Raw genomic sequence first — 24,985 nt, 5'->3', positions numbered from 1 at the left:
AGGGCGTGGCTTGCCTGGAGTGGGTGTATCCAGGGGTGGGTCGTTGTCGGCTCCTGGCGGGCCGCGGCGCCCCGGCGCCGTTCACCTTCCAGCCGACTATGGAGTGGCTGAAGCTGCCTCCCGGCGGCGCGGCGGCGGTGGATGAATACCTGGAGTACCGGAGGTGAGGCAGCGGCCGCGGCTCCTGGCCTACACCCCGCGGCTCCGTGGAGACGAGCCAGCCCCCAGCGGGGAGGTGTTGGGGGGGGGCGGGCAAGGACCCGGCCGGCAAGCGCTGGGGCTCTGGGAGTCGGTTCGCAGGCTGAGAGGCCTGAACTGATTTCGAGTTTCAGCGTTTTGTAATCTGCACACTCAGTGCTGTTTAGAGGTCTCCCCTTCTGAAAGGAAGGTTTATGCCAGGGTCCAATTCCCTCTCTCCCTCTCCCTTTCTCTCTCCCCCTTCCTTCCTTCCTTCCTTCCTTCCTTCCTTCCTTCCTTCCTTCCTTCCTTCCTTCCCTCCTTCCCTTCCCTTCCGTCCCCTCCTCTCCCCTCCCCTCCATCTCCATCTCCCTCTCCCTCTCCCTCTCTCTGTCCTTTTTTCTTTTCTTTTCTTTCGTGTATGCTGGTCTTGGGGCTGGAAATCAGGGCCAGGCTATCGTCCCTTAGCTTTGCTACTCCAGTCTGGAGCTTACCATTTCAGCCACAGCTCCACTTCCAGCTTTTTGGTAGTTAATTGGAAATGAATCTCACAGACTTTCCTGTCTGAGTTTGGAGTCTGTGATCCGCTGATCTCAGTCTCCAGGCTCCAGTTGCCCACTCCTCACCTCCCATCCCCACCGCTTTCCATTTAGGGCTATTGAAGAACGACACCGAGATTGCTCTAGTCCTTTATTTATTTATTTATTTATTGTCGGTCATGGGTCCTGAACTCTGGGCCTGGGCGCTGTCCCTCAGCTCTTCAGCTCAAGGCTAGCGCTCTACCACGTGAGCCACAGTGCCACTCCTGGCTTTTTCTGCTTATGTGGTGCTGAGGAATCGAAACCAGCATCTCACTCAAGCAAGGCAAGCACTTTACCACGGAGGCACCTTCCCAGCTCCTAGTCCTATAGAATTTAAATAATATGAATATGCGTGTTAGTTTGGTAATAGTGTAAGTCTGGAACTGCGAAGATCCTGGTGCAATTTGGAACATTTTTGGAGGGATTCCCTTCCCAAATAGGAAAACAACCACTTGTTTGGCATAAGATTACTAGTCATTGTTCAGGCCCTGGCAAAGGCTGATGAATCTGTGTAGAAGTGTTGGGTTTTTGTTTTTTGTTTTTTTTGTCATTTGTTTTTGTTTACCCTCCAACTCCTAAGAAGTGTTGATAGTAAAGAAACCTGGGGGCACGGGGTAGGAGCACCAGGGGAAGGTTGGCAGGACGGTATAGAGTTGAGATTAGGGTACTGTGAGACCATCCTGCTATGGACTGGAAGACCCTGAACAGAGAGCTACTGGACTTAAAATGGTAGCCACAAACCATTCAGGGGTGTCCAGGCAGATGAGTTTCCTGGCTCATTACCAATCACTGCAATTTGGGGCAATATGTAGATCGTCTTGAAAATTCTGAAAAGTAAGATCCATGGAGGAGCTTTATGGATTAGTTCCCAAGCACAGTTCAGGTCTACCAAAGTAAGGCTGGGAATCCTGGGTCCTAATAACTGTCACCCAGTTCAGTGTGTGTGTGTGTGTGTGTGTGTGTGTGTGTGTGTGTGTGTGTGTGTGTGTGTGTGTGTGTGTGTGTGTGTGTGTGTGTGTGTGTGTGTGTGTGTGTGTGTGTGTGTGTGTGTGTGTGTGTAGTTGTGCATGTGTGCGAGTAGTAATCTTGATGCATCAACTCAGGGCCTTAGTACTGTCCCTGAGCTTTTGTGCTTAACTCTAAGACTAATCCTCTACCATTTGAGTCACAGCTCTACTTCTGGCTTTTTGGCGCTTAATAGGAGATGAGAGTCTCATGAACTTTCTTACCCAGACTTCAAACTGTGATCCTCAGGTATCATCCTTCTGAGTAGCTAGGATTATAGGCATGAGCCACAAGTGCCTGGCTTGACACCCAGCCCTTATCCACAGCAGTACTGGTACCTTTAGATTTGGGTTCTCTCAGACTTTTTGTGTGTGTGAGAGCAAGTCTCTGAGCCTTGGTGCTGACTGAAAATATTTAGGTATGTGTTCTCGCTTGTCCAGAAAATACTAGGGGCAGACACCCAGGAAATTGTTTTTTTGCAAACATAAATTACATGGAACACTTCCTTTTGAAAGAGAATCATCACAAAGTAAGAACAAATAAAAGATTATCATGATCTTGACTCATATGACATTTGAGAAAGGTGGGGAAAAGCAGACTTGTATGCCTAGAAGGTGGTGGGTACAAAGGGCCCAAAAGATCAATCTCCATCAGAGATTCTTCCTTACTTTCCCTTAATTTGGTCTGCCTAAGAACTTTAGAGACTATTGAGAGGAGAAGTATACACTCTTGTTACATAACTGTAGGAAGCTTGGGCTAGTAACAAAGGCAGCATCTGGGAGCTTATTAGAAAAGCAAGATCACATGCCCCTTTAATCTGAGCTTTCATTTAAACATTATCCTCATGAGATTCTGGAAATCCAATACACTTTGAATTACACTGGTTTAGAACTTAAGTATCAATGATCTCTTACTCAGAAGACCTGCATTTATCTAAAGATCTGTCCAGTACTAATAGTTGTTGGTCTTGTCCTTTCTTCCCTCCCTCCTCCCTCCCTTTCTCCTCTCCCTCCTCCCTTCCTTCCTTGATTCCTTCCTTCCTTGATTCCTTCCTTCCTTGATTCCTTCCTTCCTTCCTTGATTCCTTCCTTCCTTCCTTCCTTCTTCCTGCTATCTTTTTTTTCTTTTCCTCATCCTCCACTTCTTTTTTTTTGTTTGTTTGTTTTTTTTTTGTCGGTCGTGGGGCTTGAACTCTGGGCCTGGGCGTTGTCCCTCAGCTCTTCAACTCAAGGCTTGCGCTCTATCACTTGAGCTACAGCGCCACTTCCTCATCCTCCACTTCTTGATGATACTGGTGTTTGAACTCAGGGCCTCATGATCACATGCTTTCTGGGCTTGCTACTGGGGTGGTGCTTTACCAGTTGAGCTATGCCCCAGCATAGATTTTTGCTGGTTATTTTGGAGGTAGACTTTTTTTTTCCTGGCTGGTATTGAATTGAACTCATATAGATCTCAGCCTACTGAGTAACTAGAATTACAGGTGTGAACCACCAGCACCTGGCTAAAACCACACTTTTAATGATGACTAAAGGGAGGGAATTTTCAGGTAGAAATTTCTTCCATTTTGAACTTTCTAGTTGTTCTTATCCATCAAAGAGTGACCCTTCCTACTTTTTTTCATAGCAATAGTGGGGACTTAATTTTTCAGTAAAATTTTGGGTTCTGAAATTAATAAGACACATGATAACTCAGTACAGAGATGTCAGATGTCAGCTGGAACATGGTTAAAAACCCACATTAGTTGAAGTACCTGGTAGAATTTGGGATCAGTTACTTTGGTTTCTACCTTATACATTAAAAAATTATATATACTTTTATTGTTATTGTTAAGGTGTTGAACAGAGGGATTATTATTTCATAAGTCAGCTAACGAATACATTCCTTGTTTTGGACAATGTCACCTTTCCTTTGCTTTCTTCCAGTTTTCCCCTCCCATTATTGTAGCTTTGTTTTAAGGAGGGGGAATTGCTAGTTTTATTTATTTATTTTTTTAATTTAATTTAATTTTATTTGTGAACATACTGTAGAGAGGGGTTAGAATTGCTAGTTTTAAAGAACGAGTATTTTTTCAGCCCAGTCTATCCTGAAACTTGGTAATAGGGTCCAGAACTCATTATTCCTCTGCCTCAGCTTCCTGAGTGCTGAAATTTACAGGTGTGTGCCACCATGTCTAGCTTAGGCTCTGACTTTTTTTTTTGCGGGTGTCTGAATTTGAACTCAGAGCTTTGCCCTCACTCTGCTTGCCTGCTCACATCCAGCCCAACATTATGCTGCTTATTTTGGCAATGGAATCCCCTGAGCTTTTCTGCCTAAGCTAGCTTCCAACCTTGATCTTCTGTATCTCAGCTTCATAAATAGCTAGGATTACAGGCATGAGCCACCAGTGGCCTGGCTAGGCTCTGGCTTTTAATAAGAATGAATATGTTTGCTTCAAAATCACAGGAAAAACTGAGATTAATATAGTCCTTAATAATTGATAATCCTTGATCAGTAAAGCCAGATATTTCGAAAGTATTGACTTTTTTTTTTTTTTTATCCAGTCGTGGGGCCTGAACTCTGGGCCTGGGCACTGTCCCTCAGCTTTTCAGCACAAGGCTAGCACTCTACCACTTGAGCTACAGCGCCACTTCCGGCTTTTTTTTCTGCTTATATGGTGCTAAGGAATCGAACCCAGGGCCTCAAGCACACAAGACAAGCGCTCTACCACTGAGCCACCTTCCCAGCCCGAGTATTGACTTTTATAATGCTCTGTTATACAGGAAGAGTAGGAGAGAAAATATTTCTTACAACTATCTTGATTGTGGTTTGATCATGGCAGAGGCACCTATAATAAAAGAGATTATAAGACATGAGCTTACAAATTTAAGTCTTATATGGACTGGAGTCTCTGAGAAACAGCATACTTATGCTAAAATTTGATATAGACAATCCCGGAGAAATACGATTGAAGGACAAAAGGTATGTTCTACTGGCCACAGAAGGGGAACTTAGTGAGGCCTGTTAGTTCAGATTCTTCTCTGTGTCTCGGTCTTCAGAGATTACCTTGTTCTTTCCTCCAGGTAAAGGGAGGACACCTCTGGAATGAAGATTGTTTGGCCTCCTTCAGGGAAGAAGAATGTGGGGAGTGTGAGAGTGGCCTTTCTGCCTTTGCCTGCTGAATTTGGGATAGCAGGTCCTGAATTCCATCAGATGCAGAAGTTTTATTGTGTGTAATTTGGTTATTAACATGTGTCTAAAGTAAAAGTTCCAAGTCCAAGCAGCTATTCCTTTGGGGATACAAAGATGGTTTAGAGTTTAGTGAGTGTAAGGTATATTAAATAGGTAGGTTTCATTAGGTAGCTGATGAAGAGAACACCATTGCTATTCAGGCAGGAGAAAAAGTTTATTTACCAAACTACTGCCCCCGCCATGCGTGGTGGAGAGGCATGGCTGAAAAGGAAAAGGGGCGACCTACCTCTGGGCCAGGACTTATCTAGGCCAGGGACAGGAAGAGGTATGGCCAGGTGGGGGAAAGGTGTGGCCACGCTGGATCTGGACATGACCTCAGGTTCTGGGACCCTCCTAAGGTCAGTGGGAGGCATGGGGCCAGAGGTGGCCCAGGATGTGACCTAGCAGAAGGGGAAGGTGACTGCTTCCAGGTCTGCCAGTTACCCTGGGCAGAAACTTACAGTGAATATTTATTTATTTTGATAGCATCAGAACTTGAACTCAGGGTCTTTTGCTTGCTGGGCTTACTTGTATTTGGCTGGCACTCTATCATTTGCTGCTAGTTAACTAGAGATGGAGTATCTTGGATTACGATTCCCACCCCCCCCCCCCCCCCCTTCATGCTGCCTTTGAATAGCAATCCTGCAGGTTTCAGCCTGGTAAATAGCTAGGATTATAGGAATTTTAAGCCCTGGCATCCTGCCTCCCCTCCTCCAGGAAGTACTGGGGTTTGAACTTAGGATTTCACACTTGCTAGACAGGTACTCTACTGCTTGAGCCATGCATCTAGTCCTAGAATTTTTAGTATTCTCAATCTGGAAATATTCAATGCTTAAGACAAAATATTTTTTTCTTATAGAATTGTTGGTGAGGATGATGGAGGGAAGCTATTTACTCCAGAAGAATATGAAGAATACAAAAGAAGAGTTTTACCAATGCGATTGCAGAACAGATTATTTGTGAGCTGGCAATCACCAACAGGAATGGATTGTAGACTGATTGGCCCAGAAACACGATGCTTTTGTACACATAAGTAAGATACTTTATTGATGTTTTCTGTGGACTCAAAAATAAAAATGATGACAAACATATCCTCCTTCTGTAAACACTACTGATGATTAGGAAATATTTAGGCTGGGTGCTAGTAGCGCATGCCTGAAATCCTAGCTACTCAAGAGGCTGAGATCCGAGGACTGCAGTTTGATGCCATCCTAGGCAGAAAAGTCTGTGAGACTTTTATATTAAGCAACAAGAAAGCCAGAAGTAGAGCTGTGGCCCAAAATGGTAGAGTGCTATCCTTGAGTACAAAAGTTCAGAGACAGTACGCAGGACTGAATTCAAGGTCTAGGACCAGCACCAAAAACAATAAAACAATGACAACAACAACAACAAAAAAAAACCCCACATTTAAAATCAGGCCTTTATAGAATACAGTAGAAAATCTAAATGTAATTAACAATTATCTGGTTTGAACTTATCACAGAGTATGTTACCTTAAGCAGCACTCCTTAGCATTGGCATAAAAGATATTGGTGCCCCCTGTAACTTTACCAGGGGTCTTTCAGTTTGGCTGGGGAGCTGAGTCTACCTGGTTTACCATGACCAAGGAAGAGGGTGATGGTCACAGTGCAGAGCCACTTTAATTAATTCATTAAATAATTTATAAATTATTGTGCTGATATTGAGGCTTGCACTGGAGCCGGGGTGCTGTCCTTTACCTTTTATGCTCAAGGCTGGTGCTATACAGCTGCACTTCCAGCTTTTTGAGGGTTAATTGGAGATAAGAGTCTTACAAACTTTCCTGATTTTGAACTTTGATTCTCAGATCTCAGCTCCTAAGTAGCTAGGATCACAGTCAGGAGTCACTGGTATCCAACCAGAACCACTTAGTTACTTGAATTGATGCACATATACAGACAGATTTTTCCTCAAGTGTACTAATCACCCTTCATTTCTTATCACTTCTGTGTTACTATCTTTCTTCTCTTCCTTCCTTTTCCTTCTTTTTCTTTCTTTCTTCCTGGCTTCCTTTCTTTGTTTCCTTCTCTCTCCCTTCCTTCCCTCCCTCCCTCCGTCCCTCCCTTCCTCCCTCCCTATTTTTCTTCCTTCCTTCCTTCCTTCCTTCCTTCCTTCCTTCCTTCCTTCCTTGCTTCCTTCCTTCCCTCCCTCCTTCCCTCCCTCCCTCCTTCCTCCCTCCCTTCCTCCCTTCCTCCCTTCCTTCCTTCCTTCCTTCCTTCCTTCCTTCCCTCCTTCCTTCCTTCCTTCCTTCCTTCCTTCCTTCCTTCCTTCCCTCCTTCCTTCCTTTCTTCTCTCCATCCCTCCCTCCCTCTCTCTCTCCTCTCCTTTTCTTTCTTTTCTTTCTTTCTTTTTTGTTAGTAGTGGGTCTTGAACTCAAGGGCCTGGGCACTGTCTCTGAGCTCTTTTGCTTAAAGTTAGCTCTCTACCACTTTATGCCAGAGCTCCATTTTTTCTTTTTCTTTCTTTTTTTTGGATAGGGTCTTACTCTGTAGCCCAGGTTGACCTAAAACTTGTGTTCCTTCCGCCTTAACTTCCCACATGCTGGGGTTATAATCATATACAACTATGTCTGACCTGACACTTCTTTAAACTAAAAGTGTAAGCACACTATTTTTTTTTTTTATTACAAATGGTCATGTTGTAAGAAACTCATATAGGAGAAAGACATGAGGCTCCAGTGATTATGTATTTTGTCTGTACCCAAGGTTCACATCTTGCTCTGTGTGTTGTACTTTAAATTTTATTGTGTCTCCCAGTTGTAAAGAAGGGAAAAATTGCTCAACCTAGGAGATGTTTTCAGGTAACAACGATCACGTTTTGTTCTAAGGAAACCATTGAAGGAGAACCACAATGTTCCCACAGTAATTTCTGGGCTCTTTCATGAGAGACTCTTTGTATAGTTGCTATTGACAGAGCTGTAGTTTGCCAGAGTTTGTTAGGCAGTTGCTAAGATGAGTAATGTTTATATAGGTTGACAATAAACTTAACTAGCAAGCTCAACTAAAAAGACTGGAGGAATGGAGGATGAGGGACATATTGATATCTGTCAGAACTAAAACAGGTTTTGGTGAATTTGTGACTGTTTTAAAATGTATTCTTATAAAATTTTAATACCAGTTTCTTATCTATGTATAATTTGTACAGCCTGGAATTGACTTTCAAAAGCCCAACCCAACCAAGCCAGGTTCTGGTGGCTCATGCCTATTACGTGTGTGTGTGTGTGTGTGTGTGTGTGTGTGTGTGTGTGTGTGTGTGTGTGTGTGTGTGTGTGTGTGTGTGTGTGTGTGTGTGTGTGTGTGTGTGTGTGTGTGTGTGTGTGTGTGTGTGTGTGTGTGTGTGTGTGTGTTCAGAGCGTGTGTGTGTGTATGTGTGTGTGTGTGTGTGTTTTCAGAGCCTGAGCACTGTCCCTGAACTTTTTTGCTCAAGGCTAGCACACTACTTCTTGAGCCACAGCACCACTTCTGCCTGTTAATTAGAAATAAGAGTCTTCTCAACTTTCCTGCCCAGGCTGGCTTCAAATCTTGATCCTCCGATCTTAGCCTCCTGAGTAAGTAGGATTGTAAGTGTGAGCTGTGGTGCCTGGCCCTCCCCTCTTTCTTTTGTGTTGGTCCTAGACGTTGAAGTCAAAGCCTGGTTCTGCCCCTTAGCTTTGTCTGCTCAAAGCTGATGTTCTGTGGCTTGAGCCATAGTTCTACTTCCGGCTTATTATTTTTTGGTGGTTAAAGATAAATGTTTTATGAACTTTACTCCTCTGCTGACTTCAAACTGCAATCCTCAGATCTTAGCCTGTTGAGTAGCTAGGATTCCAGGCCTGAGCCACCAGAAAGAGATTAAACAAAACACTGCATACAGGGCAGTTTATTTTGATTTTATAAGCAATTCTTAGCAAAACAACAAAAACCAAAAATAAAAAGTCATTGTTATTCAGTAGAATAGAAAAGGCAAGTACTGGCAATGTCTGCATTTTGTTTGTATTTCTTTCTTTTTACAATTTAGGTATAAACAACATAAAACTGACTTTGAAATGGTTCCGCGGCAGCGCCCCATTCTTCTGCCCTGCAGGGTGACCGGCTGCCCATGCAGGGCTTATCTCTATGTTCCCTTGTATGGTTCTCAGCCCATTCGCTGCAGGTGTAAACACTTTGCTGATCAGCACAGTGCTGTGCCTAACTTTGGGTGCAATAAATGTAAGTTGTATTTTATACCTAGACACAGAGTGTTTCAATTCCTTTATTGAATACTTAATATGTTTTGTTATCAGTTTATTGATCTATAGAGTCAATATTCAATGACAATGCAAAATTCAATGGATACTGTTTTTCTTACTTGATGTAATTGTAAGTTCAGTATCATAAAACTTAAATAATTGAAGTGATAGTAATAGTTTTTTAAATTTTTTCTTTTCTTTTCTTGACAGTCTGGGGTTTGAACTCAGGCCTAGGTACTGTCCCTGTTTAAGACTAGCACTTTACCACTTGAGCCACAATTCCACTTCCAGCTTTTTGTGGTTAATTAGAGATAAGAGTCTCACAGACTTTCCAGCCCAGGCTGGCTTTGGTAACTAACAGAAATAAGAGTCTCAAGGACTTCTTACTCAGGCTGGCTTTGAACTGTGGTCCTCAGATCGCAGCCTTCAGAGTAGCTAGGATCACTGGCTCCTGACTGGACTATGGCTTTTATGAAGAGTTCATCTGTAGCAAAGTTTCTACATTTTCTTTACCTGCTCCTGGCTACTCAACTGTCCATATCATACACATCTAGTTTTAACCTAGTTTTTGAGCTCGTTTTTGGCACTCCAGTGTTTAACTAAATTTCTATTAGTTCCACTTGGGTTTTTTAATTTTTTTTCTTTCATGTACTCTCCTGCCATTTGTGCATCTTTCAGAAGTATGAGCAGTGGCTAGGAGAGAGATCAGGGGCTGGAAGTACCAGATCAGAACTAGAGAACCAAGATTGAACTGACTTTTGCTGAGCTAAATGGCTTAGAGTAAACAGATTAGTATCTATACTTAAAAGCATTTAAGCCTCTGCACATGTTGATTTAGGCACCAAGTGTTCAGAGTTCCATAGCTGCTTCACTTGTGCATGTGGTCAGCCTGCATATACCCATAACACGGTGGTGGAAACCATGCAAGAAAGATTGGCTCAGGGAAAACCAGTGGGACAGGATGTTCCTTATGCAGCCATGGGAGGATTAACTGGTTTCAGCTCACTGATGGAAGGCTACATGCGCTTGGATAACAGTGGTATTGGTAAGTGATGATATATAAAATGTGAGCTTGTCTGTGTGTGTGTGTGTGTGTGTGTGTGTGTGTGTGTATACGTACTGGGGTTTGAACTCAGAGATCTCATACTCTTGCTTAGCTTGCTTGTTCACTACTGGTGTTCTACCACTTGAACCATGCCTCCAGTATACCATTTTGCTGGTTAGAGATGGTAATTTTGAAGTTTTCTTTGAACTTTGATCCTCAAGATCTCAGCCTCAGGCATGAGCCACTGGTGCCTAGCATGAGACAGTATCTTACCATGTAGTCCAAGCTGGTCTGCCCTTAAATTGTTAACTCTCCTGCCTGCCTCCTAAGTGCTGGGGTTACAAGTGTGTATTTTCATACCCAATCTACCATATGGTTACTGTGTGCTCACAGTAGTAGGGCCTTATATTTATTGCTTTTTAGCCATTATATTGTTCAGAAAATATTTCTTTATGTCATGAGGCTTGAACTCTGGGCCTGGGTGCTGTCCCTCAGCTCTTCAGATCAAGGCTTGCCTCTACCACTTGAGCCACAGCACCACTTCTGGTTTTCTGGTGGTTTATTAGAGATAAGAGTGTCATAGACTTTCCTGTCTGGGCTGGCTTTGAACCGTGATCTTCAGATCTCAGTCTCCTGAGTAGCTAGGATTACAGGCGTGCGCCACCGGCACCGGGCTTCTTCACTTGATTTTTATTTGAAGCTGAGGAACCAGTGGCTCACACCTGTAATTTTACTACTCAAGAGGCTGAGATCTGAGGATCACAGTTGGAAGCTAGCCAGGGCAGGAAAGTCCATGACACTCCAATTAATCAGCAAAACTCCAGAAGTGGAGCTAGGTCTCAAGTGGTAGAGCATTAGCCTTAAGCAAAAAAGGTCTGGGACAGTGCCCAGCCCCTGAGTTCAAGCCCCAGGAATAGAACAAAAACAAACAAAAGACAACCGCCCCCATTTGCCATGTTGGGAATTGAATGTAGGGCTTTGTACATGGTAGGCAAGCTCTTTGCCACTGAGCTATGTTCCCAGCACTGGTGTTGTCTACTCCCCGCTGCCCCCATTAGAATTTGTTTATTCTCCAAATTCTGGAGCTGGCAAAGAGGACAGAATCCATGATGCTACATTCACCAGCCCTTGAGTTTTAAAGTAGCATTTTCCTGTGTAGTCCAGGCTGGCCTTGAACTCATGATTCTCTTCCCTCTTTTCACACATGCAGGGATTATAAGGTGTGCATTACTGCACCTGGGTAAAAATTGCTTTTTCATACAAAGAATTGGGCTAATGATTCTGTTTTATTTAATATTGGCTGCATCTTTACAAATAGAGCTAATTTTCTTTTTCATTTGTTCCTAGGTACACCCTCAGCAGAATTTTTAGACTTTCCAGTTACAGCCATGGACCACCCCTTTCTAAAAGCGTTTCAAGCACCATCTTATTTGTCTCCAGAAGCACTAACAAATGGTAAAGCAATAAGAATGAGAAATAGGTTTGGATGTAATAAGAACATATAACTTTGATGTGTCTTATTAGGCTTCTCTCTTTATTCTATTACTTCAAGTTAACTGTCATTTGATTTTCTTTTATAAATTTCATTTTGATTTGAGAAAAAGCTAATGCTGGGCTAGGAATATGGCTTAGTGGTATAGTGCTTGCCTAGCATGCACTGGGTTCTATTTCTCAGTACCACATAAATAGAAAAAGCCAGAAGTGGCACTGTGGCTCAAGTGGTAGAGTACTAGCCTTGAGCAAAAGAAGCTCAGGGATAGTGCCCAGGCCCTGAGTTCAAACCCCAGGACTGGTACCAAAAAAAAAAAAAAAAGAGGGAGAGAGAGAGAGAGAGAACACTAATGCTGAAAATTAGGAGGATTCTGATAATTTTGTAATATCAAGTTTTAAATCCTGCCTTGGCTCTTGTTGTTCTGGTATTTGAATAAGAGGGCCTTTTTGTGGACTAATTGCCCAGATTCTTTGGGTTATCCCAATGATAGCTACACAATCCAGTATAACCATAGGTTGGAGCATTTTATTATCTATAAATTAAAAGCAAATAAAATTCATATTAAGCAGTCATATTCTCATATTCCATATTTTTTTGTTGAAAGGAGAATACACAGAAGATAGAAATTAAAAGTTTTTTCCCCCCTTATTAGTGTTGAGATTCAACATAGGGCCTCATGGTTATTAGGGAAGTTCTCTTTCACTGAGCTAAATCCCTAGCCCTGAAATTGGAAATTATATGACTTAATAGGTACTTAATATTTTATTTATTATTATTATTACTATTATTATTATTGTCGATCGTGGGGCCTGAACTCTGGGCCTGGGCGCTGTCCCTCAGCTCTTCAACTCACGGCTAGTGCTCTACTACTTGACCCATAGCACCACTTCCGGCTTTTTCTGCTTATGTGGTGCTGAGGAATCGAACCCAGGGCCTCATGCATGCAAGGCAAGCACTCAACCACTGAGCTACCTTCCCAGCCCCTATTATTATTATTTTTGTGCTGGTTCTTAGGCTTGAACTTAGGACCTAGATGCTGTCCATGAGCTTTTTTGCTCAAGGCTAATGCTCTACCACTTGAGCCACAGCTCGTTTCTAGGCTTTTGGTGTTTAATTGGAGATAAGTGGCTTATTTATTTATTTGTTGGTTGTGGGGCTTAAACTCAGGGCCTGGGCACTGTCCCTGAGGTTTTTTTTTTCCCCCCTCAAAGCTAGTAATCTACCATTTTGAGCCACAATGCCATTTCTGATTTTCTGGTGGTTAGTTGGAGATAAGAGTCTCACAGACTTTCTTGTGATCCTCAGATCTAAGCATCCTAAGTAGCTAGGATTATGAGTGTGAGCCAATAGTGCCTGGCCTAAGAGTCTTAAGAACTTTCCTGCTCAGGCTGGCTTCGAACCATGATCCTCAGATCTCAACCTCCTGAGTAGCTAGGATTACAGGCATGAGCCACTGGTACATGTGTGGCTTGTATTTAATATTTTAAAAGGGAATTTCATTTGACTTATTTGTATTTTCATATACTTAAATTCTTTTTTTTTTTTTTTTTTTTTTTTGGTTGGGTCCGGTCGTGGGACCTGAACTCTGGGCCTGGGCGCTGTCCCTCAGCTCTTCAGCTCAAGGCTAGCTCTCTACCACTTGAGCCACAGAGCCACTTCCGGTTTTTTTCTTTTTTGCTTATGTGGTGCTGAGGAATCGAACTGAGGGCCTCATGCATGCAAGGCAGGCGCTCTACCAGTGAGCCACCTTCCCAGCCCACATATACTCATATTCTTTAAAAAAGATTTTAAAGCTGTGTTTAATAATTACAATGGACTAATGACAAAATACAAATTAAAGTAAAAACTGAAACCCTCTTTCCTCAATTGTAGCAACTTTCAAGATTGATATAATTGGTTCATTAAATTTCAGGTTTTATTTAGTGTAGCTGTGGCATAGGACAGGTACATTCATTCAATACTGAATATGTTCCTAAATACCACAGAATGTCATACCAACATTGAATTTTCTTTTTTTGTGTGCTAGTACTGGGACTTGAACTCAGGGCCTTGGGCTGTTTGGCTTTTTCAGTCATGGCTGAGACATGATTCCACTTGAGACATGATTCCACTTGCAGCTTTTTGCTGGTTAACTAGAAATAAGAGTGTCATGGATTATTCTGCCTAGGCTGTCTCTGGACTGCCATATTCAGGTCTCAGTCTCCTGATTCAGGTCTCAGTCTCCTGAATAGCTAGGATCACAGGCATGAGTTATTGGTATATGGTACCAACACTGAATTTTTTTTTCTTTTCTTTTTTGCCAGTCTTAGAGCCTGAACAAAGACCTTGGGCACTGTCTCTGAAAGTTTTTGCTCAATAGTAGTATGCCACTACTTTAAGCTATAGCTCTACCTCTGGCTTTTTTGGGTGTGGTAATTGGAGATAAGAGATTCATAGTTTTTGGCATCAGCACAGGCAGGCTTTGAGTCACGATCCTCAGCCTCCTGAGTAGATAGGATTACAGGCATGAGCCACCAATGCCTGACTTCAAATTTGACTTTTTTTTTTTTTTTTTTTGGTTGGTAGTGCTGGCCCTCAGCTCTCCAGCTCAAGGCTTGCACTCTACCACTTGAGCCACAGTACTACTTCCGGCTTTTTCTGCTTATATGGTGCTGAGGAATCGAACCCAGGGCCTCATGCATGCAAGGCAAGTAATCTACCACTAAGCCACCTTCTCAGCCCCTCAATATTGACTTTTAAAGAGAGTCAACTTCCCACAATGCTTCAGTGGCCAAGGACCACAAGAGTTCCTTTTTTTTTTTAAAAAAAAAAAAAAGCAAATCCATCAAATGGTTCTTGTTTGATGTAGTCACCTCTAATCAAAGTTGCCTTACAGTTCAACCCCATGACGGTGACTCTGTAAGAGGCACACCTCAAATGGTCCACACTGGCTTAGGGATAGACACAGTTTCCAGGTATGGGTATTCCTCACCTGCTCTAAGCAATATTTCTTTTTTTTTTTGGTCCGGTCGTGGGGCCTGAACTCTGGGCCTGGGCACTGCCCCTCAGCTCTTCAGCTCAAGGCTAGCGCTCTACCACTTGAGCCACAGCGCCACTTCCGGCTTTTTTTTTTTTTGCTTATGTGGTGCTGAGGAATCGAACCCAGGGCCTCATGCATGCAAGGCAAGCGCTCTGCCACTAAGCCACCTTCCCAGCCCCTAAGCAATATTTCTTAACAAGATTTTTTTTTAAAAGACAGTTAACAGTATGTTGTACTTTGTGGGCTGAGGGTGAGTTTGAATTTTTTTTGAAATTTTGAAATTTAAAAATCTTACAACAGATATTCAGACTGCTGTCCTGCTTTGGAAATGAAAGAATCCAAGGAAGACATTCACCTGTACCAATGATACTTTCTTTTTTTTTTTTTTTTTTTTGTTTGTCATGGGGCTTGAACTCTGGGCTTGGGCGCTGTTCCTCAGCTCTTCAGCTCAAGGAGAGAACGCTCTACCGCTTGAGCTACAATGCCACTTCTGGTTTTCTAGTGGTTTATTGGAGATAAGAGTCTTATGGACTTTCCTGCCCGGGCTGGCTTTGAACCATGATCCTCAGATCTCAGCCTCCTGAGTAGCTAGGATTACAGGCATGAGCCACCGGTGCCCGCAATAATTTCTTTTAACCTATGTAGAAAACTAAATTTTCCTTATTAACGCGAATTTAAACTTCTGCTAGCACATAAACTAGTACTCAATTAATTTTATGAAATAAATACTATGAAAGCTAGCTAAAATTATTTTAGATGAAATTTCAAAGCAAATAGTATTACTACTCTGGTTAGCTATACAAAGCCATATGTAGTAAAGCCTCAGTAACATATACTGCTACGCATTATCTCTTAAAGTACAACATGGATTTCTAGTTAGAAAATGTAATAAGTACTAGGAAAAAATGAAATACACTCTTATCTGGAGGTGTGTGGTATAATTTAATACAAGCCAGTGTACTTGGAGAATATTTGCCACTGAATTTGCCCTTTCTTTCAAGCAAGATAGATATGATATAAGGCCATTTGGGCCATTTCTTTGTTGTTGCTGTTGTTGGTCATGTGGCTTGAATTCAGGGCCTGGGTGTTGTTCCTGAGCTTTTCTGCTGAAGCCTAGCACTCTACCACTTTAAGCCACAGTTTCACTTCTGGTTTTCTGGTGGTTTATTGGAGATAAGACTCTCCCAGATTTTTCTACTTGGGCTGGCTTTGAAACATTATCTTCACAGCTCAGCCTCCTGAGTAGCTAGGATTACAGGTAAGAGACACCAAGGTTGGCAATTTAGGCCATTTCTGGTTAGAATAAAACATTTTCACCTGGCAGGGGAATCTTTTCTTTGTGTGTGTTTAATTTGGGGTGAATATGTAATGCTATAAATGTATGAATTGGATTTTTTTTCCATGTTAATAGGTAGAAGTAGTCAGATTTCTTCTTTAAGGAGACCTGGGGAGGATGATATGGCTTTCTTTGAAAGACGATACCAGGAAAGGGTAAGTTTTTGAGAAATCTACTTTCATTAAGCATTTATTTGAATCATAGACACAGTGGCAAGATTAAATATATATATATATGTATATTTATTTATTTTTATTTTTTGTATGTCATGGGGCTTGAACTCTAGGCTTGGGCGCTGTCCTTGCGCTCTTCAGCTCAAGGTGAGCGTTCTATTGCTTGAACCACAGGGCCACTTCCCGTTTTTTTAGTGCTTTATTGGAGATAAGAGTCTCATGGAGTTTCCTGCCCAGGCTGGCTTTGAACCGTGATCCTCAGCTCTCAGCCTCCTGAGTAGCTAGGATTACAGGCATGAGCCACCAGTGCCCGACCTTGCAAGATTATATTTGAATGTAGAACATCACTAGAAATAATTTGTAAAGGTTTTATTTATGTTAGTGTTAGGACTTGAGGTGTACTTTGGATAATTTAGACAAATAACAGAAGTAACGAAAATATAATATATAACAATACTGGTCAACTTATTAAAATCATAAACATTGAATATACAAATTAATCAGTAAGGAGCATCACCTATAAACATATTGGTAGCACCTTTTTTATTTTAAAATATGTAACTGTCAGCTGGGAGAGGGGCTGGAGAGAAGCTGGTTAATGACTACAGGGGTAGGTTGGATAAGAGGAATAACTACTTACATAAAGGTAACTATGGCTGATAAAATTACATATTTTATGGGCTAGGAAAGTGGCTCAGTGGTAGAGCACTTGCCTTGCATGCCTGAGGCCCTGGATTCGATTCCTCAGCACCACATAAGCAAAAAGAAAAAAGCCGGAAGTGGTGCTGTGGCTCAAGTGGTAGAGCATAGCCTTGAGCTGAAGAGCTGAGGGACAGCGCCCAGGCCCAGAGTTCAGACCAGACCCCACGAGCAAAAATAAATAAATAAATAAAAAATTACATATTTCAAATCATGTAGTAGGATTTTCAGTGTTCCTAATACAAAGAAATGATAAATGTTTGAGAAGATGGACATGCCAAATGATTTTCCCTGATATGATCATTACATATTATATACATGTTTGAAATGTCACACTCTTTCCCATTGATATATATTATATACTGATATATTTTTATTTTTAATGGACATATATTTATATATGGATCTATATTTACATATATGATATATACCTATATCTATGTGCATATGTGTAATTATATAAATATAAATTACATGCCAGTTTTAAAAATATATCCTAAAATCCACAAAAGATTGTCAGCTGAAGGTAGAATGTATTTTGGATTAACAATTTCTAGGGTTTTTTTTTTTTAGAGCTTAGGAATTTCTAGGGCTCATTACCTAGTCTTGACCTGTTCATAGCATTCAGTAATGGACAGTTTACAAGTTCTGTATCAGAATGTAAACACTTGGGGAAAAGCATAGGGTTTTATTTCTCTTTGTGTTTCCCCCAACACCTAGTATAATGCCTTTGTTATTAAAAATTTTCAGTAAATATATAAATATTTTAACATTGAAAAAATGAACACATTTGATATTTGCTTTCATAGATGTCAATGCCTTACAGTTTTAAACTAAAACTTTTAATATGGTTTGTGTAATGTTTCATAGAAATGATCATATTTTTATTTTTGCTTTTTTTGGGGGGTGGGGGCCAGTCCTGGGGCTTGAACTCAGGGCCTGGGCACTGTACCTGAGCTTCTTTTGCTCAAGGCTAGCACTCTACCACTTAAGCCACAGCACCACTTCTAACCTTTTCTGTTTATGTGATATTGAGGAATTGAACCCAGGGCTTTATGAATGCTAGGTAGGCACACTACCACTAAGCCACATTCCTAGCCCTATTTTTGCTTTTTTTGGGCTTTCATTTTTGCTTTTTTGCTAGATGAAACAATATTGGCATACACAAGTAGAGGAATGGATATTTTAGTCATTTTGCTGAAAGTGCTTTCTTTAGAGTTATTTATTTATTTGTGCATTTATTTTTTGTCAATTATAGGGTTGGAACTCAGGTCCTGGGTGCTGTCCCTGAACTTTTTGCTCAAGGATAGTGCTATTCCACTTTGAGCTACGGCTCCATTTTTTTTTAAGATGGCTAATTGGAGATAAGCTTAGACTTTCCTGTCCTTGCTGGCTTTGAACTGCAATCTTCAGATCTCAGCCTCCTGAGTAGCTAGGATTACAGGCATGAGCCACCAAGCACCCTGCTTTAGGGTCATTTTATAGTTGTGGGTATTATTGTCTCACCCCAACTTAGTAACAAACTTGTTTTGTTGAATCTGCTATCACTTCTTAGACAAGAGTTCACCAAGATATGGAAAAAGACATTAAATAAATTTACCATTTAAGACCAGAGAAAGGGCTGAGAATGTGGCTTAGTGGTAGAGTGCTTGCCTAGCATGCATGAAACCCTGGGTTCAATTCCTCAGTACTATATAAACAGAAAAGTCTGGAAGTGGCGCTGTGGCTCAAGTGGTGGAACGGTAGCCTTGAGCAAAAAGAAGCTCAGGTACAGTGTCCAGGCCGTGAGTTCAAGCCCCAGGACTGGCAAAAAAAAAAAAAAAGCAAAGAAAAACAGTTGAAGAAGCTGGGTAGTGGTGGTTCATGCCTGTAATCCTAGCTTTTCAGAATGCTGAGATCTGATGATCGTAGTTCAAAGCCAGCTGGGGTAAGAAAATCTGTGAGCCTCTTATCTCTGTTTAACTACCAAAAAGCTGGAAGTGGAACTGGGCTTTAGACAAAAGCTCAGGGACAATGCTTAGGCCCAGAATTCAAGAGCTAGGACTGGCATGCACACGCGTGCGCATGCGCACACACACACACACACACACACACACACACACACACACACACACACACACAGAATAAACAGTAGCTTGGCTTCCCAGATGAATTTTGAGAAGAGGGACAGTCCTAAACTGAAGGCTGAAGTAGACAGTAGAAGGTTGTGCAATGATAGAAACTTCCTGTATCTTTACTGTTATTTACCATATGCGGCTCGGTAGTCTAAATTTAAATAACATTAACATTTAAACTTTATTCTTTTTAGATATGATTCAAGGGTTCCATAACCACAGGTGGCTAGTAGCTTCCTTTTGGGACAGATACAAACTTTTTCATCGTTGCAGACAGTTCTTTTGGAAAGTTCTGACCTAAAAGTATCTTAGTTTGTAGAAATACTATAATCTGGGTGTCTTTTAATTTTCCCTGGTGGCTTTTTAACAACAGAAATTATTTCTTACAGTTTTGGGGGCTAAGAGGTCTTAATCAAGGTACCTGCAGATTTGATATCTGGTGAGGGCTGCCTCTGGCCCATAGATGATGCCTTTTTGTGTTCTCCCATGGTGGAAGAGGCAGGGCAGTTCTCTGAGAGGACACTGCTCACATTCATGAGGGCTTATTCTACATAGCCCAGTCACCGCCCAAAGTCCCAACCTCCTACTGTCATCCCATGGAGATGAAGTTCAGCAAGTTAACTTGAGGATCTAGAAAAGAGAAAGACAGAGTAGGAGGACCTCTGAGAGGAAGGTGAAATGGTTAGATGAAAACTAACGGTAGTTTTAGATACTAGTTTTAGTGTTCCTGGGTTTTGGGACTTCTCTGTCCCTTTCTCCAGGCATCTGAGCAGTGTTGACTATTGAAAACATGCAGTGGTATTTGCTTGTGAGAAGATCATGAGCAGAGTTCTTTATGAATGGTTTCAAGGATATATCTGGCTTGTTTGGTTTGCTTATAAGTAAACCTGGAATTTATAGATTTATGGGATATCATTTATAACTCCATCCTGTGTGATTTATGGACTTATGAGACAGCTTATAAACTCTACAGTCTGTGGGCGTAATGAAGTATAAAACTTAGAAGCTACAATATAAACCATTTCATTCAAGCTGACATGTTCCATGAATTTTGTTAGTACTTGTCTTACTCCAAAATCATTGAGGGAAAAGGGATGATTTAGAGTGTGTCTGATGGCTCAGGGCTTTTTTCAAGAGCAAAGCTATGTGGTTATCTGTTTTTTGTTTCTATGTTTTTGGCTAATCCTTGGTAACTTGGTGTGGGGAAGAATCTGATGATTAGTGTAAGTTGGCTTTGACAAGGGAGGCCTTTGTGGTATGGTTTACAAGCTATTTTTAGATGTTTTTGGAAAGTTACTTTTTTGTTGTCTTTTGATACAGGTTGTGTGTGTGTGTGAGAGAGAGAGAGAAAGAGAGAGAGAGAGAGAGAGAGAGAGAGAGAGAGAGAGAGAGAGAGAGAGAGAGAGAGAGAGAGAGAGAGAGAGTGTGTATGTTCCAGTCCTGGGGCTTGAAACTCAGGGACTAGGCTTCTTTTGCTCACAGCCTTCACTCTACCACACAGCTCTACTTCCAGTTTTCTGGTAGTTAATTGGAGATAAGAGTCTCACACTGAAAGAATCCTTCACGACCGTTGCAGGGGACCAAGCAGAGGCAGGCAGGCACAGAAGAAAGATGAAAGATTATTATGAGGTTTATTAGAGGGGCAGTATCTCCCTGGCAAAGGGAGCATATGGCTTCTACCCCTATCCAAGTGGCAAGGCAGGCCTGGGAGAGGAAGTGAGGACAGAAGTGAGGTAAGTGTGTGCAAGGTAGATCTGGGCTGAGAGAAGGATTGGCTCGCTGTGTGGTGGGAACTCTAGGTCACGGAGAAGCTCAGGTCTGGGTGGAGCTGAGGACCAGAGGTGGAGATTATACAAACACACACTTTCCTGCCCTGGCTGGCTTCTCCTGCCTGGGCTGGCTTTGGACCACAATCCTCAGATCTCAACCTTCTGAGTAGCTAGGATTACAAGCCTGAGTCACCAGTGCCTGGCTCAAAGTTACTTCTTTTTATCAGGTCAAATTATTTTCTTCTGCTATGAGGATGCTTGGTCTCTTTTCTCCAAGAAAGGAGAATTTTATTAAAGTGAGTATCAAAAGACTATTAGAGGCAAGGTATTTTGTTCATGCCAGGAAGTTAAAAAAAAAAAAAAAAAGGTAGGGGAGGGGAGAAAAAGGAAGAGAAGGGAACACTTTTGTCCTTAGAACTCTAGATGGTGGCTCACGCCTGTAATCCTACCTACTCAGGAGGCTGAGATCTGAGAATCATGGTTCAAAGCCAGTCTGGGCAGGAAAGTCCATGAGACTCTTATCTCCAATTAACTATCAGAAAACCAGAAGTGGCTCTGTGGCTGAAGTGGTAGAGCACTCGCCTTGAGTTGAGGAGCTCAGGGACAGCACCCAAGCCCAGAGTTCTAGCCCCACGACTGGAAAAAAAAAAAGTCTAGATGGATACATGGATGTATTTACTAGTTTCTGTCAACCATCTATGTATGTATGCATGCATGTAACTATCATCTACCTACCTACCATCTATTTTTGGAAACAAGATCTTACTATGTAATCCAGGCTGTGTTTGAACTCATAAGACTTCCTGCCTCATCTTCCCTAGTTCTGGGACTGCAGTGTTTAACACTGCCCAGCTTATGAAATACTACTTAACAAATGAGCAAATGCTGCTTTTGCTTATGTTTATTGTTTAGTAGGTTTGCAGTTACTCTAAATCTAATACTTGTCCTTAAATGAGAGAGAAAAAGGGACCAGCAGTTGTTGATCCTAGGCCCTTAGTAAGTGCTTAGATCTTTATACGGATTATTTATACCTTCAGAACAATCCTGAGAGGTAGCTATTGCTGTGGGGTTTTTTTGTTTTGTTTTGTTTTTGTTTTTTTTTGGGTCTGGTCGTGGGGCCTGAACTCTGGGCCTGGGCACTGTCCTTCGGCTCTTCAGCTCAAGGCTAGCGCTCTATCACTTGAGTCACAGCGCCACTTCCGGGTTTTTTCTTTTTGCTTATGTGGTGCTGAGGAATCAACCCAGGACTTCAGGCATGCAAGGCAAGCGCTCTACCACTGAGCCACCTTCCCAGCCCTTTTTTTTTTTTTTTTTTTTAAATAAATGAGAATGTTAAAAATGCTTGATAAGGGGCTGGGAAGGTGGCTCAGTGGTAGAGTGCTTGCCTTGAATGCCTGAGGCCCTGGGTTCGATTCCCCAGCACCACATAAGCAAAAAGAAAAAAGCCGGAAGTGGCGCTATGGCTCAAGTGGTAGAGCGCTAGTCTTGAGCTGAAGAGCTGAGGGACAGTGCCCAGGTCCAGAGTTCAGGCCCCATGACTGGACCCTCCCCCCCAAAAAATGCTTGATAAATGGAAGGGTATCATACTTTTTTTTTTTTTCTTTCTGTTTTTGGTTGGTTTATGGGGCTTGAAGTAGGGGCCTGGGTACTGTCCCTGAGTTCTTTTGCTCAAGGCTAGTGCTGTACCACTTTGAGCCACAGCACCAATTTTATGGTGGCTAATCAGAGATAAGAGTTTCACAGGCTTTCCTACCTAGGCTGGCTTTGAATTGTGGTCCTCATATCTCAGTCTCTTGAGTGGCTAGGATTACAGGCATGAGCCACCAGTGCCTGGCTTCAAATACTTTACTATTTGACTCTCAAACCTATCTTTGACTTAGAATTGGTTTTTCCATGGAAGTCCTTCAGATGACATGTGGACTGATACAGTGTTTCAGAGATGTGAGTGCATGGTTTGAATGAAGTTGCCAACCAAGTCTTAATATGAGAGGGCAAGAGACAGAGGTTTAGCTTAGTCTGATTTTATTACTGCAAATTTATCTCTGGCAATTTGATAAAAATGCTAAAAAATGATTGTACCAGGTCCCTTCTTGTTCTCTCCCCTCCTCTCCTTTCTTTTCCACTCTCCTCTCCTCTCTTCTTCCCTCTCCCCTCCTGTCCTTTCCTCTCCTGTCATCCCTCTCACCTCTTCTCTTTCCTCTCTTCTCCCCTCTCCCCCTTGCCCTCTCCCTCCTTCTCCCCCCTTTCCTTCTCCTCCTCCTTCTTAAAAAACAAACAAACAAAAAGCAAAACAACCAAACAACAACAAAAAAAACCCAAGCCAGGTGCTGGTGACTCCTGCCTGTAATACTAGTTACTCTGGAGTCTGAGATCTGAGAATCCCAGTTCAAAGCCAGCCCAGGCAGGAAAGTTGTGAGACTCTTATCTCCAGCAAACCACCAGAAAATCGGAAGTGGTGCTGTGGCTCAAGTGGTAGAGCTCTTGCCTTGAGCTGAAGAGCTCAGGGAAAGTGCCCAGGCCCAGAGTTCAAGCCCCACAACTGACAAAAAAAAAAAAAGTTTTTCTGCTTAGAGGCAGGTGTTGTACCACCTGACCCTCTACCTCCAAAAAGAAGAGGCCCTGTTGTCAGTTAGCATGACCTTCATTTTCTGTCTCCCAGTCTTGTGAGGCCAAGGCAGTGGTGTTGCCACAGGTACTCACACATGCAGGTACGTGTGAGTGGTGGAGCATAAGAAGCAGGTAGGCTTTGAGTCCCTTGGGAAAGGTTTATTTGCATCTACAAAGTTAGAAGACTGAAGTTAGGGTATGTACACTTCTTGTTTGTCTTAATTATAGTTGAGAACAAGATCTTTACAAAGAAAACTGTGAGAATATGGAAACCAGGATTAGAGTAAGACATCTTTAAAGCAGTCTATATTCCGGAGACAATCCATTTGCACTGAGTATGTTCTGTAGCTGTGTAGGGAACATGCATTAGCTGAACGAATGCCTAGTCTTTGAAGCATTTATAATTGTTTTTTAGTGAGAATTCTGTAGAGTTAAAATCAAGCCATTAAAATGCACCCGTGTCCCTTTAATGACCAGGTTTTTGACTTTAGCACTCAGCAGCTTAATAACTGTGACTTGGTTATGCTAAATAAGGGCATGAATGCAAACAAGGTATGTGGAAGCTTTTTTCTTTAGAATGCTGTACAAGTTATTATGTCAATAAATGTTTTAAATTTACAGATAAAAATGGAAAAGGCTGCTAAGAAGAAAGGAAAAGCTCCATTGCCATCAATTAAAAAACTTTCATGAAGCCTATTGGAAAAATGTAAACCATCATCCAGATATATCTTTTTCATGTTTATTCAAATGGAATAATAAAATTTATTTTCTCTCATTATTTAGCTTGTCTTACTGTGTGGAAATATATCTTGTTGAATGTTTTCTTCATTTATTGAAATAATATAAATTATCTTATTTTATCAAATTCATGGTTTACTACTTTACATGTACTTTTTTGGTTTTTTTTGGTGTTAGTCCTGAACTCAGGACCTAGTGCTCTTCCTGATCTTTTCTTTTCTTTCTTTCTTCTTCCTTCCTTCCTTCCTTTTTCTTTCTCTTTCTTTCTTTCTTTTCTTTCTTTCTTTCTTCCTTGTTCTTTTTCTTTCTTTCTTGTTCTCTTTCTTTTCTTTCTTTCCTTTCTTTCTTTCTTTCTTTCTTTCTTTCTTTCCTTTCTTTCTTTCTTTCTTTCTTTCTTTCTTTCTTTCTTCTTTCTTTCTTTCTTTCTTTCTTTCTTTCTTTGTCTTTCCTTTTCTTTTCTTAAGGCTAGAACTCTATCATTTGAATCATAGCTCCACTTCTGGCTTCTTGGGTGGTTAATTACGGATAAGAGTCATGTGGACTTTCCTGCGAAAGGCTGGTTTTGAACTGTAATCATCAGATCTCAGCCTCCTAAGTAGCTAAGATTACAGGCATAAGCCATAGGTGCCCAACCTTTACAGGTACTTAAAAAAATTTTTTTTGAGACAGTCATGCTTTATAGTCCTGGCTTTGAACAGAATATCCTTCCTTCCTCAGCTTTCTGAGTTTTTTTTTGTTTGTTTTTGTTTTTTTTTATACATTTTATTGTAAAAATACTGTACAGAGGGGTTATAGTTA

General features: G+C 41.7%; 1 protein-coding gene across 3 annotated transcripts; it reads left to right on the top strand.

The window, feature by feature from the left end:
- Nucleotides 1–24,227, top strand: Fam221a (family with sequence similarity 221 member A). 3 transcript variants are annotated; one of them, XM_069996085.1, is made up of 7 exons: nt 1–163; nt 5,830–6,003; nt 8,985–9,175; nt 10,034–10,240; nt 11,588–11,695; nt 16,163–16,242; nt 24,071–24,227. In XM_069996085.1, exons 1-7 carry the CDS (start codon nt 99–101, stop codon nt 24,137–24,139), a joined length of 894 nt encoding a protein of 297 aa, XP_069852186.1. In that variant the 5' UTR covers nt 1–98; the 3' UTR covers nt 24,140–24,227. The 3 variants fall into 3 exon arrangements, with proteins under 3 accessions (XP_069852186.1, XP_069852188.1, XP_069852187.1); XM_069996087.1 differs by lacking the exon at nt 1–163 and adding an exon at nt 4,827–4,935; XM_069996086.1 differs by lacking the exon at nt 1–163 and adding an exon at nt 4,827–4,968.
- Nucleotides 24,228–24,985: the final 758 nt, after the last annotated feature.

Source organism: Dipodomys merriami, unplaced genomic scaffold (genome assembly GCF_024711535.1).
Source record: "Dipodomys merriami isolate MVZ:Mamm:240054 unplaced genomic scaffold, mDipMer1.0.p SCAF_5, whole genome shotgun sequence".
Lineage (NCBI taxonomy): Eukaryota > Metazoa > Chordata > Mammalia > Rodentia > Heteromyidae > Dipodomys > Dipodomys merriami.
The sequence above is the reverse complement of the archived record's forward strand: the minus strand, read 5'-3'. Positions and strand labels throughout refer to the sequence as shown.